This window comes from Zalophus californianus, chromosome 3, assembly GCF_009762305.2.
Source record: "Zalophus californianus isolate mZalCal1 chromosome 3, mZalCal1.pri.v2, whole genome shotgun sequence".
Taxonomy (NCBI): Eukaryota; Metazoa; Chordata; class Mammalia; order Carnivora; family Otariidae; genus Zalophus; species Zalophus californianus.
Genome location: NC_045597.1, coordinates 124,703,859 through 124,722,194, shown reverse-complemented (window position 1 = coordinate 124,722,194; position 18,336 = coordinate 124,703,859). Strand labels below are relative to the sequence as shown.

Sequence of the window (18,336 nt, the reverse complement as noted above, 5' to 3'; positions counted from 1 at the left end):
CCAATAAAGCCATTATGCTGAAACAAAACTATATATTGATTTATAAACATAATGCAGAAAAAATTAAGTTATATTCATGGATTCCTGGTCATTAAGCCATCCATATCTTCCCCCTTTACGGTAATCCATACATTTAACAATACTGTGATTCCTGTTTCAATCCAGAAAAATAGTTAAGCTATGGAAAAGCCAAGTAGCATGTCTTGGATGACTCCCAGGAGAACTAGCAATATCAAATAGGTTTGCCAGTTTCCTAGTGCTCTATTCACTGAGCCTTGCAGAGTTTCTTCTCGGAAAGCTGCACTGAAGTCTAATATTTAAACCAGTTAAACCTAAGAAGGGTCAGTGAAGACTTCTGTCTACAGGTTTCTTTTCATAGCCCCATGACTATCTCCTGTCTAATCCCAACTATCTTACTTTTCTACCCTGAGGTTTAGCATTTTAAATTGGCTTAAAAATAAAACTAAACTTAATGGCGGAATGCCTGGGTGGCTCAGTTGGTTAAGCATTCAACTCTTGATTACGTGAGATTGAGCCCTGCGTCAGGCTCTGTGCTGAGCACAGAGTGCTGTGCTTAAGATTCTCCCCCTCCCTCTGTCCCCACCCCTTTCCCTCTCTCCCCTCTAAAAAATAAATAAATAAATAAATAAAGCTTGACGATCCTATGTAAGGCTGATCCAAAGTAAGGACAACCCTATGAGTGTATATGATAAGTATGAACATACCAGAAACTTCTTTGTCCCTGATTCATTAGGACCATTTTCCCTACCTCAGAATGCCTGTGGCTATATTTCTGGAGGCCCAGTTGTACCTGGCATTTGGCTCACATTATTTCTCATCTTACAATAATCCTATAAGGTAGCTTTTATTGTCCTACATATAGAGACGAAACTCAGCAAGATTATATAATTTGACCAAAGTAACACAGCTATGAAATAATGGAAGAAGGATTTTTTAACCCATCAGTTCTACCCTCTCTCTATCTGCCTCCTTCTCAGACCCTTAACTACTCCTTCAAGATGAGAACATACAGATTTTGCCTGGATTTTTCTGGGGAGTCTTTAAATGAAATTAAAAGGTGCAGCAACACCTCTATTTTGTTATTGTTTTTGTTTAAAAGGAACATTGGTAATTACAAAAACTATCTTATATACATTTCAGAATATTAAATGGAATAGAATATCTAAATTACCGGAAAATGATTAATAGATGTTAAATAAATATTGATCACTCCCCAGCCTTTCTGTTTAAGTTCTAGGAAAGGTAGAGCCCACAGAGTGACAACCAGAGATACAAGGCTTTGAGAAAGCTTTTCGGTGAACATTCTCCCCAGAGGGTTCTCCTTTGTCTGGGGATGTGTGCCCACTTGCCTGCTTCCTCTGCACAACTTCTCCAAGGTTATATGAGGAGGAAGGCAGAAGAAAGCATGAGCATGCAGAAACTAGGCTCTGCACTGACAGGGCAGATTTCAGACACCCTGTGTACACCCAATCGAGACAGAGACTCAGCTGAAACTTCCACATGGCTGGAACTTTCTTTCTGGCTAAATACCATACACTGGGAAAGCCGTTAATTGAATTAAATTGATATAAATTGCTGCCTGGATTAAGGTGAAAAACTAGTTCATTAACTCACTCTGAAACTGGTCCTTAGCCCAATGAATTTTCACTTGTTTTCTCCTCTTAGTACTCTAGCCACTGCCTGTATTATTAGTTAAAATACCATGGTGTTGCTAAATCACAACATAGTGATATGAAAAAAAAGTGATATCTTGAACACATCCAGAAGACGTTAATAAATGGCTGGGGGAAGCCTGCTAAAAATAGATATTAAATAGGTTAGAAAACTTTTACCTTGTATAAACCAATATTCTCTTTTATCCACAGTACAGTTTCCTCTTAATGAGATAGCTTGCCACATGAAGTTAATGGGTAGCTCAGGGTAGGGCTTTAGCAATAAGTCACTTAAACTCTCTCAGGGTCCTCATCCGTATATAGTGACTGCAATAATATCTACCTCATGATGTAACTGTTGTAGGTATTATCTAATAACTGTAGTTACACTTCATGAGGATTCACTATTTGCCAGATTATGGGTGCTTTCCACATATTATGGAAAATGCCTATTCTGGAGGCCCAGTTGTGTCTGGCACCTAAAAACTAACAAAATGATAATAACAACAACTGCATTTGCTCTCAGCCCCAAGCATGTACCCACAGCCTATAATGGAGTGAGTACTCGTATTACTCCATTTTACAGAAAGGAAACAGAGACTGGGTAAGGTGCAATGACTTGGCATAGTCACAGAGCAGAATCCCACACAGGCAGTGTGACCTTTTAACTACTACACCTTGAGCAAAGCCTGGCACCTGGCAAACACCCTAGAAAAGACAGCTACTGAGAAGAAAGAAGCATGAGAGTATGGTTTTTCTCTCAACCCAGCAAGAAATCAAATTAATACTCATGCTTTCTTTGCCCCAAAATATCTTTTATTGGTTTCAAGTAACAGTAAATTAATAATAAAAACCACTTTGTTGGGTATTTACTATGTGTCAGTCATTGTTCTAAGCACTTTTCAAGTATTAACTCATGTAATCTCTTAAGAAGCCAGTGATAGGGTACTATTTTTATGCTAATTGTGCAGATGAGGAAAGTGACCCATCACACAACTAGTGAGGGACAAAGCCAGAATCTGAAACTAAGAGTCTGACGCCAGATTCCTTCCCGCATACTTCCACTCGCCCCTCTGTGATCATGACACCGAGTCCTGTGTGACTCCACCACCATCATCAACCTTTCTCCTGTCACTGTCTCCAACTCCCTTGTACGTAACATCATGATTGGGTAACATCTCCCTGCATGTACCTAGGCTGTTGAGCATTGTTAAGAAAATACATGATCCACTATGAGTTCATGGTCCTTGACCACATCTGGGTCCCTGGCAACACTCAGATTTCCAGCTACATTTCCACGGCAGCTCTCTGTGGACATCAGGACTAGCCTCACCTCCTTTCTCTGACTCCAGCTCTGTCCTCATTCCCAGCGCATGAATTTCCCTTCTACTTCACAGACAAACTAGAACCTAGCAGATGAGAGAACTCTCTACCCTCAGCATCCAGACTCAACCTGGGTCTGCAACCATTATTTCCTTCATTCCTGCTGTAAGAGGAGGCATTGCCTTCCCTTCTAAAGTGAATCCTTTTACTTTTTGCTCCAGAAACTTCTGCCTACTCAGGGACCTCACTCTGACATTTCCAGTAGTAAATATCTTTGACTTCTCCCTCTCTATTGGATCCTTCCCATCAGCATTCAGACATGCTCAAGTCTCTCACCTAAAAACCAACATAATGATAATAATAATAACCGCCATTTGCTCTCATCCCCAAGCATGTACCCCCAGCCTATGCACCTATTTCTCCTTCTCCCAACAACCATGAACTGCTTGAAAGAACTGTCTACACTGGATGGCTCTGCTCCAAGTCACCCCCAACCACTAGTGCATCTTGTGGCTTCAATCACTAGAAGCACTCTCCCTAAGGTCATAACTTATATCCTTGTCCCTAAATCCAGTGCATATTTCTGCCCTGAATACTTTGACCTCTCCAGAGCATATGAAACTGTTGATGGCTCTCTCCTTGCAACACTCCTCCCCAGCTTCCAGATACCTAAGTCTTTCTCAGTCTGCTTCTGTCCTTTAAATGTTCTTGTTCCCTCTGATTCTTTTCAGGCGTCTTCTCTTTTCTCTCAATCACATCTACTCCCATGGCTTTAATTATCAACCACAAATAACCTCCAAATTTATGCTCCCATCCTGTTCCTGACTTTAATACCCACATATGCAACTGCCCCCTGGACATTTCCACCTGGATGTCCCATAAGTCTCTCCACATATCGCAAACTGAAATCCTACTCCTTCCCCAAACTTATTTCTCTGTGGATGAAGCCACCAGATTGGACATCATTCTTGACAATTCCTCTCTCTCTCTAATAAACGTGGTCTTGATGATTCTTCCTCTTAAACAACTTATAACATGTGTTCACTTCTCCCAATCTGCCACTGTCTCCTTTCTAGTCCAATCACGAGCCATCTCTTTGTCCAGACTCCTGCAGCAGCCTCCTCATCCTCATAAAGCACTCATATCTAATCCATTCTTAATTCTACAGCAGGAAGGGTTCTCTTTAAAATATAACACATAAATATGGTCACAGTGAAACCCCTTAATAGTTTCCTATTGGCTTTAGCATAAAAGTATTTAACATGATTTTGGACCTAACCCTAGCTTTCCTATTTAGCCTCAGTGTTTCTAGAACCTCCCACCTCAATACCCAATCTCTCTCCTACAAAATTTTCTCAAGTACTTTAAGTCTACTCTTGCCTCTATTCCTTTTGTATAGAACATTTGCCCATTCCCTTTTAGCTCAGCTACATCTCTCACACTAACCCCCCACTTCCATTCCCATTTCTGGGCACCTGCTAATCTGCTTTTGATCATCACAGATTGGTTTACATGTTCCAGAATTTTATAAATCCAATGACTGATGCCCTTATAAGAAGTCTATAAAAAGACACAGAGAGATATACAGGGAAGAAGGCAATGGGATGATGGAGGTAGATTTTGCAGGGGTGCAGGTACAAGCCAAGTATATTGAAGATTACCAGCAACTACCAGAAAGAAGTATGGAAGAGATGCTCCCTCAGAGCCTCAAGAAACAACCAACCTTGCCAACACCTTCATTTTGGACTTCTAGTCTGAAAACCTGTAAGAGAGGTGCACCTGGGTGGCTCAGTCTTTTGAGTGCTTGACTCTTGATTTCAGCTCAGGTCGTGATCTCAGGATCATGGGATCCAGTCCCACGTCAGGCTCCTCACTCAGTGGGGAGTCTGCTGGAGATTCTCTCTCTCCTTCTCTCTTTGTCCCACCTCTCTCTCTCTCAAATAAATAAATCTTAAAAAAAATAAAAATTAAAAAAACTGAGAGTAATTCCTGTTGTCTTAAGCCACCCAGTTGTACTTGTTATGGCAGCTCTAGGAAACGAACTAGTTATGTTTTTTAAATTTTCAAGACTGTCAAACTGTATTCCAAAGCAATCACACCATTTTACATTCCTATCAGCAGTGTGTAAGAGTTCCAGTTTCTCCTCATCCTTGCTGACACTTCGTATGGTCAGCCTTTTTAATTTTAACCACTCTAATAGGTGTATAGTAGTATAGCATTATGGTTTAAATTTGTATTTCCCTAATGCCTAGTGGTCTTGAAAATCATTTCATATATTTATTTGCCATCTGAATATCTTCTTGAGTGAAGTGTCTGTTCAAATCTTTTGCCTATTTGTTATTTGGGTTATTCTCTTATTATCGAGTTTGAGGGTTTTTTATATGTTCTAGATACAAATTCTTCATCAGATATATGACTTGCAAATATTTTGTCCCAGTTGGTGGTTTTCATTTCCATTTTCTTAACTGTATCTTTTGAGGTCAGCTAAATATTTGAGGTGCCAGTTTAGCTGCAACTTTTTCTTGGAAGCCTCCTTAGAGCTTCAAGCCTTGATGAGTGGCCCTTCTAAGTACTTGTCAAGTTTCAGATACATCCTCATATCATGAGATGCATTATATCCTATTATAATTGTTTGGCTACCTGTTTGTTTCTTCCCCTAGAATCTAAAGTTTGTGATCATGAGCAAGGACCCATTATGCCCTATTCTTTGTTGTAGCCTCCACACCAGGACAAAGATTGACAGAAGGTGCTTGTATTGGATAGTTTCTACTTGACTCTCCAGAGTCACTGTCCATAGTTCTCCACCTTGCTCTGTGCTCTGGGAAGCTGACCTCTATGGGCCCCTTGTCCACTGATTTCTGGTTGGGTTTGTCTGATAGGAAAAGAAAAGAGGGTGGGGTGAAGATAGAGCAGACTATTTATACTCTCATCTTCCTCTCCGACAAACTTCAGTTTGGTCATAGTTGCTGTCCTGTGCTATGGGATACTCCCTGTCTCACAGGTATAGCTCTCGCAAGGATCCTGTGAGCGCTCCCTGCTCTTGTTCATTTAATCCCAGGTGTAGCAGTAACAACTTCCAGCACTTCCTAGAAACTAGGTCTTCCCCGTCTTGTTTTGGTTCCTTTCACAACTGCCCATAGCTATACAGTTCTTTCATTAAATCTTCACTATAAATAAGGGCCTCACCCTTTCTTGCTGAGACCCTGCTTCCCTGATTTCCTGCTCAAAAAGTGTTTGTTAATTTTGACCCTCACCATAACCCATACCTTAAGTGAGTTTTAAATCCCTGATTTTCTCCACTGTTATCACTCAACATAATTCAGCTTCTAAAGTTTTTCTTGAGTTTTGAATGACTCCAAACACTATATTCCTTTGAACCTCATTTCTACCTCCCTTCATTCACTCTCTCATTCAGCAGAAACTTTTTGACAACTTACTAAGGACCAGGAACTATGCTGCCCTGAAGAATCACAGAGAAGGAAAATATAGTCAGTCCCCCAAGGAACTCACATTCAAGTGAGAGATATAATCAGATAACTAAATCTAATTCAACGTGATTCATTGAGCAATGGAGAGATGTGCAAAGGCTTGAAGGCACAGGGCTCTAGCCACCCCATTCCTGGCTGTGGTCAAGAGACAACAATACAGCAGGATTTACCTTCCCACAAATGAACACTCTCAGGATGCCAGACTCTGTGCTAAGCACTGCACATACTTATTTAATACAGCAACACTATAAAGCAAATGTTACCATCTCCATTTTATACAGAAGGAAACTAAGGCTAAGGGAGGCTAAGTAACCTGCTGTTAAGTGGCAGAACCCCTCTTTTAACCATTATACTACCCTGTCTCATAAATGTAACACACACACAAGACCGAGGTATGGGAAAGAATAATTTTCTCTAAGGCTAAAAAGCTCTTTGCCACAGATTTTCACCTCAAAGCCACAATATTTCAGGAAGAGATGACAAACTAGCTCTTTTCTGAGTCTTCTAATTGTTGAATAGGAAGCGTGGTGTCAATAGCCCAGGAAGCTGTCATCACCATTCTTCATTACACTAATTGCTCTTAGATGAAATATGGTTTGTTTTCCCTTTTAATCCTGCTCACACTCATAGCTCTGCTACTTTGGAATATTCTCTGCTTTGGGTCAAGGAAGGCTTTCTCCTTTTTTCATTATACAGAAGGCACAACTGAAGCCCAGGGCAGGTGACTGTCTCACCTGGATCCCACAGCCAGTGGAAGGTAGCCCAATGTCCCAGTGACTGACCTCATTTGCCAGGGTGCCCCAATAGCTGCCCTTCGCCCCAGCCAGGCCCATCTACTCACTGTTGCTTATACAAGCATTTCTCCGTCAAACTGTTGTGTTTTTTTCTCACAGCTTCTTCCCGTCCTAGCACAGCCTCTTCCTCCACCCTTCCTGAGTACATATAACCCTGCACAATCACTCTAGTTCCTCCTGATCTCTCTCCCATTTACTCTCCCTGCACTGCCCTTCACCAAAGACTGACAACACTATCACACTTTGCTACCTGATTATGCATGTGGATTGCACTTCACTGCTGTAGTAGATGCCAACCCACTGAGGCCTGAATCACCTACTTTGGAGATACTCCCATAGCACACAATGTAGTTCTGAGGCCACAGGAGAAATACTTCATGATTAAAGTCTCTACAGTCAGTATGCTAAAGGCATCCCTTTTCTGCATGTCTTCCAGCAGAGATGCTAACTCCTACATCTAATGATATGCAATTGACTCAGTACACATACTGGAAACTCTGATATTCTCTCAGCCTCACCTCTTCCACCAGCTACCTCTGCAGCAGCCAGCCCTGCACAGGCCTCCCCCAGCTTCCTTCTGGGGCAAACTGACAGCACCTCACCTCTAGCCATGCCATGCACCTGTTGCTGTCTGTCCCTGGGTCTCTTAGATGCCAAGGCATAGGACCACACTTAAAGCTCACCATTGCCAAGAAAATGTGCAGAGGAATTATTAACCCTAGGAGCACCTTAACCAGCAGGAACGGTAAGCCTATAGATAAATGCTTTCCTCTTTTCCTCATGACAGACTGTTCTGAGGCCTTCTGAGGTTCCTACAGGTCCAAATACATGTTGCTACTGCAGTGGCCAAGGCAGTGGTTTTCCCTTCTTCCCTATTTCACTCTGGCCTTCAATTCCATTTCCTGCCAGGGATTTCATCCTAGGTTCTGCTTTCTGGGGAACCAGGCTAAAACAGTGCATTAGTCTGGTTGAGCTGCCATAAGAACATACCATACATTGGGTGGTTTAAACAAGAGAAATTTATTTCTCATACTTCTGGAGGTTAGAAAGTCCAAGATCAAGGTCCAAAGTTTCAGTTTCTGATGAGGGCTCTCTTCGTGGCTTGCAAATGGTCACCTTCTTGCTGTGTCCTCATGTGGCCTTTCCCCAGTGACTACAGGTGGAGAGAGATCTCTCTCTCCCTCTTCTTCTAAGGCCACTGATCCTAGCTAGGACCCTGCCCTTAAGACTTCATTAAATGTAATTAATGCCTAAAAGTCCTATCTCCAAATACAATTGAGATTTGGGGCTTCAACATATGAACTGGGAGAGGAGGATGCAATTCAGTCTATAGCAGACACTGTTACTCAAAAACGTTGGTTTGACCTTGACCAATAAGCAGCTGAGGAAGGTCCTCCAAGATCCCACCACCTCCCCCGCTCCTTTTTTTAAGCTCCCTTCCCCTCTCTCACGTTTTAATGACTAAGGTCAAGGTCCTATTTAGGAAAGGTCTTATGTTAGCTTGTCCTCATGAATATTAAATGTTTCTAGTGTTCTGCTGGTTATTTCAAAGACTATAGTTAGAAGAACTACATTCTAGTCTTTTCCTACTTACCAGTTTAGGGAGTAACTTTTACTAGATTAAGGAGTGACCTAGAGCAAATAATTTTGCCTTTCCCGACAGCTTTACTCAGCTATAAAGTGGGACAACCGCTGTAAAGTGGGTTAACCCAGCTATTTTGCTGGGTTAGGAGGATCCAAGGAGATGGAAAATGGGGAGATGGCATTTTAAAAAAAGAAAAGGAGCTCAACAATGGAAGAACCTTGGGGTACTTTGAGGGAGGACCCTGGTTCACCCCACGGATCTCCATGGTCCACATTCCAGAGAAGGGGAGGTCCAGAGTACTCCCAAAGCGCCTGGGTTCACAGAGCAGCTCGGTTTACTCTAAGCTGCTTGCTGCCAAACCTGCAGTGTTTACCAGAATCCGGGTGGTTTGCAAACCCAGATGTCAGACTTCCTGTCCCAGAGATTCTAAACTTGCTCACCCCCAACTCCTATCGGCCTCCCCAGGAAGGGGGGGGGCTGGAAGCAGGCGGAGCTTGTACGGGGCAGCCTCAGCACTCCCCTCTCCCCACCCCAAAGGCAGGAATTTCTGGGATGGGCAGATGGTCCACCGCCTCTTCCTCCTCCTTCTCCAAGCCCGAGTGAGTAGGGCGGGGAAACCCTCCGCAACTCCCCCGTCTCCAGCCCAGAGCCCCGGGTGTCGGCACACTGTGGCGACAGGGACGACGGCGAGGGCCTCCGGGAGGCTGGGGTGGCGAGGCCCGGGCAGGCGTGGAGCACCGAGGGGGCTGCGCTCCCGCCTCCAGCGCCGCGGCCCCGCACTCGGGCTTTGGCGCTGGCCTCCCCGCGACGGTCACCCCGGGCGCCCGGAGAGCCCAGTGGTTAGCGATGCTGTTGCTGCGGTCGCTGCCGCCGCTGCTGCTTCTGCTGGGGGCGCCACGGAGCTTCGCCGAGGGCGCGGTGACCGCGCTTACCCCCGAGTCGGTCCTCGAGTGGCAGGGTGAGTGTCCCCGAGCCGAAGAGACCAGATGGGCACATCGCGGGCGGGGGGTGGTTACGGCAGAGGAGGAAGGGGCGAAGCTGGGGGCGGGGAGGGGTGAGCAGCTAAGGCGACCATAATTGTACGGTGGCCGCGTCTCAGTAGTCCGGAGAAGGCCGGCGGATGGGCCAGTCCTGCACCAGGACGGGCCTCGCACCCCACTCTTCCCGCCCCGCATCCTCCAGGCATCCCCGGGCGGCTCCCGGCCTGGGCTGGAAGGCAAAACTTGACTACGCTCTGACCGGGGACAAGCCGGGCACAGAAGGATAGGAGACGTTTCAAAAAGTAGCCACCCGAGAGTTGTTTATTTGGGAGGATCATCACTCAGATAAATGACGGCAAAAAGATGTCCCATTGCGTCCCCTCCCAAAGCAAACCTGGATGTGTGCCTCCACTTGCCCAGTGGCCCCTAGTCAGGCTTCCAGCCCTCTGCTCCTTCCGGAAAGAATACTTAATCTTCTCTATTAATACCTTGCAGACAGAGGCATGGAGCCTCTGTAGGCCATGAACTATGCAAGCTGGAGCAAATAACCCTCTTTGCCTCTCAGTTTCTCTCATCAGAGAAATGGGGTGTGTGATATGCAGAGATCATTCGAAAGGCATCTGGCAGGCCTGTAAGCCAGAGTTCCTTCAAAGTCACCCCCACAGCCCATGTGCACACATGGATCAAGTCACCAAACATTTATTTAGCACCCAGTACGGAGAAGACTCATAAAAGCTGTGTGAAGAGCCATGAGGGGAGATTGTCCTGCAGGGCCCCACAGTGGAGAATAACTAACTGCATGGGTGCCTCTAAGGCAGAGAGACCAGTGTCTGAAACGGGAAGCATCCCCTCTGTGAAAGGAGGAGAGAGGAAGGGGTGTAGGTAAACCAGCAGGAGTCTCCAGGCAGCCTCTGTCCCGTCCTCCCCGCCTTTGGGGATAAGTTTGGAAAGAAGAGGTAAAACAAGGTGTGATCCATCCCTGTGTTCATTGTTTTGTTTTGTTTTCCTTCTCAACTATGCCTACATTTTTGAGGTAATCTTTTCTGGACTGTATTCTCTAGCACTCCCACAAGGCTTTATCAGGGACAGGTTGAGAAATTCTTATTCTAAAATGGCCAAAGATCAGAGACCTCTTAACCTTCTTGGTAAATTCAATAGAAATGGTCCTGTGGGGGCGCCTGGGTGTCTCAGTCAGTTAAGCATCTGCCTTCTGCTCAGGTCGTGATCCCAGGGTCCCGGGATCAAGCCCCGCATCGGGCTCCCTGGCTCAGTGGGGAGCCTGCTTCTCCTTCTCCCTCTGCCTCTCCCCCTGCTTGTGCTCTCTCTCTCTAACAAATAAATAAATAAAATCTAGAAGGAAGGAAGGAAAGAAGGGAAAGAAAGGAAGGAAGGAAGGAAGGAAGGAAGGAAGGAAGGAAGGAAGGAAGGAAGAAAGAAAGAAAGAAAGAAAGAAAGAAAGAAAGAAAGACAGAAAGAAAGAAAGAAACAAAGACAGAAAGAAAGAAAGAAAAAGAAAGAAAGAGAAAGGAAGGAAGGAAGAAAGGAAGGAAGGAAGGAAGGAAGGAAGAAAGAAAGAAAGAAAGAAAAGAGAGAGAAAGAAAGAAAGAAAGAAAGAAAAGAAAGAAGAAAGAAAGAAAGAAAAAGAAAGAAAGAAAGAAAGACAGAAAGACAGAAAAGAAAGAAAGAAAGAAAGAGAAAGGAAAGAAAGAAAGAAAGAAAGAAAGAAAGAAAGAAAGAAAGAAAGAAAGAAAGAAAGAAAGAAAGAAAGAAAGAAAGAAAAAGAAAGAAAGAGGAGAGTCCTGTGGATGTACATCTGACCCCCTAGTAGGATCCATCTCCACTAAGAGTTTACCATACAGTGTTTTTTCCTTTACATTTTAAAATGTGCCTGAGTGCTAGTATCTAGAACAGGGCAGCAGCCCGTAGGACGGAAGCTGCACGCAAGCCACACAGAAAAGGTACCAGTAAGCCTCTGAGCCAGGGTTAGCACTAAGGAGCTAATCCCTACTATATGTAGCAGACCCAAATCCTGGCCTGAGATAGTTTCTAATCAATGCCTTCTTCTTAGTGGCCAAGGACACTCTGAAGTTAAAACCGTCTGCTACCTCCTGTACATTCCAAGTGACAGTTTGCAAATCTGAAAATTTGACATAGTTGGCAGAGAGATTATTCAGGTATGAAAATATTTCTATGTAAGTAGTTTATTTGGGAGGTGATTCTAGAAGACACAATGGAAGAGTAAGGAAATGAGACAGGGAAGGGGCTCAATTTCACAGGAGCCCTTCTCGGTGACTGTGAAGAACGCAGTGGACCCACTCAAGTGCAGGAAACAGAGGTATTCATCCACCCACTCCTGTTCCTCCCTGATGGAGGGTCCCTCCTGGGGCACTAATCTCCTGGTCTCCGGGCCTGAATGGAGCACTGTCAGGCAAGGAGACACAGAGAGTCAGTCAGAAAAATATGAGAACTCTGTCAGGTAAATGACCTCCAGGGTAGGCTGTATAGATAACCAATGGAATCTGCTACTTACTCCCAGATTGGAAAGATAAAAATATGAGCAGGATATGTCCTCAAGAGAAGAGAGTCCAGAGACAGACGCAAAAACACAAAAAATTACAAAACAGTGCACAGATGTTAAGATCACAAGGAATGAGCAAAGTTCTAAAGGCATACTCAGAAGGTACTGGCCTGAGGGGCTGTGGATTACAAAAGGGCATTTATTTTCCTAAAAGATAAGTAGAAAGGAGATAGAGCATTCTGGAGGAAAGCACAGAGGCACAGAATTACGTGTTGGGCAGTAGGCTGAAAGTTCTAGTCTAAGCTCTTTTGGATGGAAGAAAGAGGGCCCACGGAAGGGCACTCAGGCAAACATGAGGCTGGATATAAGGGCACTAGGATCTCAAGGGGGCCCAAGGACCGGCTCTCCTGTGCAGCCAGGCCTCCTGCGAACTGAGAACTGGCCTCTGAAATAAACAACTACTATTTCAACTACTCTCTCTGAAATAAAGCAACTACTTTCTCTGGTTCTCTCTGTCCGGGGCTGCTTGCTGGTCCCTGTTTGGTTCTCTTTCTATGGACTGGTTTCTTCTGCTTCTACTTGCAGTACCTTTCATGTGTAGCTCCCACGGCTTCTTAGGAAGAGTTGCCTAATTTCCTAGGAGAGGAATCTGGCCACACTTGTCATAGCATGTTGGCCAGTCCCTCACTCTGCCCTTGAATTAGAGGCCTTCCATGGCTGGTAGGCTGCGATAGTGGTGTGAGGTGCACACATGGATCTGCTCCATCAGGGGCTATGATTGAGTAGATCCCCAGAATAGGGTTGTGGCAGGACAAGAAGTTGTGACAGATCTATATTCGGATGCATGCAAGAGATGAGGAAATGAAGACTTTGGTTAGAGGCATTCTGCTTAAGGAAAATAAATTCTGGTTAGGTGAACTTGGGTACTGCTGAGAAGAGCTTCATGAGTTCAGACAAAAGGGAACCAGAACACACTTTTAAGTTTAGGAATGCCATGGTCAGTTTGGGACTTGAAGAGGGTAATTATAGAGGTCAGCAAAAAGACCGTGTGAGAGGTTAAATCGACTCCTCTTGAAGAAAGACATTAATGATATGAGCTAAGTCAGTCACAGCAGGAATACTGAGAAGCAGAAAGTTTGGATTCAAGAAATATGGGTTAAAAAAGAAGAAAATTAAAAATAATAAACTCAGTGAAAGACATGGAAGAAATGGCAGAAGAGGAGGGGCAGTGGTTATAAAATGGAAATAACAAGTTTTGGAGGTGGATCCTTTCTTGGTAGTGACCAAGTCCAAGGTGTGGTTGTAGGCGTGGTCACTAAAGTGGGGAACAGGTGAAAGAAGGTCCTTGGGGCAGAGGAAGTTGAGGAACCCATCATCCACAGCAGTACAGACATAAGTGTGTGAAACAAAAGTTTCATTTAAAAAAATACCATTACCTGGGGCACCTGGGTGGCTCAGTTGTTAAGCGTCTGCCTTTGGCTCAGGTCATGATCCCAGGGTCCTGGGATAGAGCCGCACATCGGGCTCCCTGCTCAGCGGGAAGCCTGCTTCTCCCTCTCCCACTCCCCCTGCTTGTGTTCCCTCTCTGTGTCTCTCTCTGTTAAATAAATAAAATCTTTTAAAAAATAAATAAATAAATAAATAATACCATTACCTAATACGATGTGCTGCTACTCATCTACTCTGTTCCATTCCACTTCATCTTGTAACACGGATTATGACACACTACACTGATATCATGACCCATTCATGAGCCATGACCTGTGGTGGAGAAAACACTGGGTTGGAGTATTAGGGCATCTATGCAAGGCATTGAGGTGGAGAGGAGAACAGGGAGCCAGCTGGCATCAAAGTCATTGCGATTGTAAGGAAGAGGTTCAGGATGGTGTACCCCAGTGTTGAGGAAAGGAAGACCGTGTGCCATGGGGGAGAGGTTTCTGAAGGAGGGTGATGATAGCCACCACCTGGAGGCAGCAACGGGGAGACGAGGTGACCCTGAGATTTCCCCATAGCTTCCATTTCTGATACAAAGGTAACAGTGATTCCCTTGACTGTTCCTCGTAGTAACTAACAATTGAAGATTGATTACTGTGTGCAATTTTACACACATTAACGCACTGAGTCTTTACCACAATGAGGTAGGTACTATTAATAATACCCTTCTTTACCGATGAAGAAGGTTAAAGAGTTTGCACCTATAGGAACTAGAAAAATGGGAATTCGAACCAGGCACTCAAGCACTAATGCAAAAGACACCCCCCCCCCCATATCCTTATGACCTCACAAAATAATTCATTCTGTATTCTGTGGTTTGATGGGAGCATGTGATTTGATTCTGTGACAGGAGGAACAGGAAGCCAGCCTCTTGTGCTCTGCAATTCTTCCTTTTCCAAACCAGTACGTCTATATGTAAGAATGAATATTTTCATAAAGCAGAAAAGCTACTGATTTTTAAAAAACTGTTCTAGGCAATTCCTACACCCCTGGGCAACGAGCCATTCTCCTAATCTTAGAGATGAGGAATTTAAGTACAAGCCTGATCAGATACTGGTTTAGCTGTCCTACCCGGTCATCAATCACTCCCACCACCTGACTCTGTTTCTCCCATCTTCATCATCATCTCTCAGAATCTCTTCCACTTCATACTTTTCTCATCCCAGCTTCTCTGACTGGTTGTTTTTCTCACGAGCCTTTGAAAGTCAGCATAGACTTCCAATTTTCCTGGTGCTTTACTTTTTCTCATTAAGCTTCTAACCTCTTTTTATTGTTGGTTGTTACAGTAACTGATTCCACACTCTGCAGGTTCCAAGCCAATGACCAGAACAGTAGAGTCACACAGAGACCTCAGTTGTCCCCTCATCTCCCCTTCCTTGACCTAACAATTTGCTTATTTATATCGAGTTTTCTGAAGAAATGACTCCTTTGTTTTGCCTCTTCTAAACTCATCCCTGTGTGATGAACCCTCATATGATCTAGCAAAGTAATATAGTGGAGACATTTATAGACCCTTGCCTCCACTTTCTTGTAGAAATTATCCTTGAAAGCCTTTTAGGAGATGTTCCAATACAAAGCTAGGAACATAAATTATATTTCTTTAATTATTCAGAGTGAAAGGAAATACTGTTCATAAAAGAAACAAACAAATGCCTTTTAAACACTGTACTAAGTCATTCAGGGAAAAATATTTTATAAAGCCACTCAAGAAAAATGGAGGAATATTATTAAAATTTCTGTAAATTGGATTCTGTGATACAGAGCTAAACAAAACAAACAAGAGGTTTCTGCTTTCATGTGTGGCCACATGATTTTTTAATTTATGATACTTTCCAGATTACTACAGTTCCAAAGAAATATGCTACTATGCTAAGCGAAATAGTCAGGGAAAGAAAAATATCATATGATTTCACTTATATGTGGAATTTAAGGAAAAAAAATGGGTAAAGAAAAAAAAAGAGTGAGACAAACAAAGAAACAGACTCTTAACTATAGAGAACAAACTGATGGTTACCAGAGGGGAGGTGAGTGGGAGAATGCATGAAATAGGTGATGGGGATTAAGGAGTGCACTGGTTGTGATGGGCACTGGGTGATGTATGGAAGTATTGAATCACTAAATTGTACACCTGAAACTAATATTACACTGAATGTTAACTAACTGGAATTTAAATGAAAACTTAATTTTAAAAAAGTAAATGGCTAACCTAAAAATATATTCAGCCTCCCAGGTAATAAAATAAATGCAAAAAAAGGTATTAGCATGAAAAAGAAATATGCTTGTAAAAAAAAGTTTTACTATTTCTGGCTTTTGGCATTCTTCTCTTGAGAACTTTCCTTTTCAATTATGAAAATATAAGAGGAAATTCAAAGTAGTTCTCTAACTAAAAACATTGTTGTCTTATTTGGCACTATCCATGTTCGATGTTAAGATTTGCTTCTCTTTTCTTAACATTTATAGAGTGTTCACAGTGACTGAGGTAATCCTTATCACAATCCTGTGAAGCCAGTGCCATTATTATACTCATTGTGCAGATGGAGAAACCAAGGCAGTTACTGTTCAGCTTCAAGCAGTTCTGCCGTAAAAGAAGTGCTCTGTAGTTTGCCAGTCTTTCTTCCACAGTGTTAGATTTGTTCAGGTAAGAACAGGGTGGGTTCATGGGCATGTGGCCAATGAAGACACAGAGTGCCGTGCTCAGCAGGGCATTGCACTTGAAGTTTAATGTTCTACGGTTTTGGGTCTTGCAATTCTTAATAATTTTAATCTCTGAATTTGTGCTTTGGGCATGAAGTCTCATGGGATAACAGAGCATGAGCCGGAAGCTGGAAGCTAGTTCAAGCTCAGTTCCACTTGTGTCACACCCCACTCCCACCCCGCCAGATCCCCTGGCTGGGTTCTAAGCGGCTGCCTCCCCACTCCTACCTTCTGTCCACTGTGCTAACAGGTTGTGTTCAGGTTGGAGGACAGGGGGCCCGGGGTCTGCTAGTGGAAGGCCAGTGGCATCTCAGGGAGGAGCAAGGCAGCGGCTATCCCCGCTGGACTGACAGCACCAGGTGTGTTCGGTGAGGACTGAGTGGGGAGCCTGTCACCTATCCCCAGTCCAGGCACTGCGTGTGAGTCCAGCACTGGCTGGCACAGAGGCTGCAATCCCTTGTGGGCTCACGGGAAGTGGAGATTGATTTGACTTCCCTGCCCCAGGCACGGCCCCACATTTTTATCTTACTCTGGGCCCTGCAAAGTAGGGAGCCAGCCTGAATCAGAAGCATGGGGACTACTATGGTTTGAATTGTATCCCCCTCAAAATTTTTATGTTGAATCCCTAACCCCCATTACCTCAGAATGAGACCTTATTTGGAGATAGGGCCTTTATGGAGATAGTCAAGTTAAAATGAGGTGCTTAGGGTGGGCCCTAATTTAATATGACTGGTGTCCTTATAAGAGGGGGAAATTGGAACACAGAAATACGCATAGAGAGTAGATGATGTGAAGAGGCACAGGGAGAAGACGCTCATCTACAAGCCAAGGAGGGAGCCTGGACCAGATTCTTCTCTCACAGGCTCAGATGGGGCCAATCCTGCTGACACCTTGATTTTTTACTTCTAGCCTCCAAATCTGTGGGACAGTGAATTTCTAGGAAGTCACTCCGTTTGTGGTACTTTGTTATTGCAGCCCTAGCAAACTAGTACAGGAACTAACAATGTATCTACCATTAATAGTTGTTTTTGTGTGTGTGTTAATTTCTATCTCCCAGTTAAGTAAATGTGTATTTTTCTTAAATGGGTATATTCTTAAAGCACCTAAGATGAATGAGCTCGTGTTAACAGTTTTGCGTTCAATAATGTCACATCATTTCCAGAGTTGTTTTGACTGTTGGTGGAGTTGTTTTCTGTATCTATTTGTTTTGGTGACCTAGTCTTTGAAGCATATCCCCAGGGCTCCAACAAGCAGGCATTTGTAGAGGGAAGTTTAACTGTGTTTTGTCTTACTGTGTCTTGCCGTAACTTGCTCTTTGTAGCCAGGTTTCCTGGTGACCGAGATGGTATATTTTCAACAGCCTATAAGAAGATAACAGAGCTGCTGTGAATAATGATTGTTATACCAGCCATGTCTATTAGGTACTTTTGAGTTAAAGACAAAATGATGGAGGGATAGACGAAAAGCTAAAAGGAAGAGAAAGATTTTCAACTCAACTTACTAATTCACTGGTAAGATACAGAGAGATACAGCGAAGAACCTCAGAAGGGATGAGATTTTCTGGAAGGGTCAGCTCCTGCTAACTGAGGAAGGGGCAGGAGGGAATCCAAGGAAGCAGGGTGTGGTAAGGACAGTCTACAAGGGTTAACCCACCTCACGCAGGGTTTGGTAACAGGCAATTTGAATCCCCACAAAACTGGAGCCCGTGGAGCTGATTAGCTGGGTTTCATGTTTCCCGCATATGAGAAAGAGTATTGTGTGCCCCGTGGAACTGGGAGTGGTGATTT

General features: G+C 43.9%; 1 protein-coding gene across 4 annotated transcripts in view; it reads left to right on the top strand.

The window, feature by feature from the left end:
- Positions 1–9,415: 9,415 nt before the first annotated feature.
- Positions 9,416–18,336, top strand: part of PLA2R1 (phospholipase A2 receptor 1) — a 116,059-nt gene continuing 107,138 nt past the window's right edge. For 3 of the 4 annotated variants that reach the window (XM_027591082.2, XM_027591081.2, XM_027591080.2), the window contains exon 1: positions 9,540–9,821. In XM_027591082.2, coding sequence (XP_027446883.1) covers positions 9,710–9,821 — 112 coding nt within the window. In that variant the 5' untranslated portion in view covers positions 9,540–9,709. Of the gene's footprint in view, positions 9,822–18,336 lie in introns of all 4 variants that reach the window. The other variant, XM_027591079.2, reaches the window with a different exon arrangement.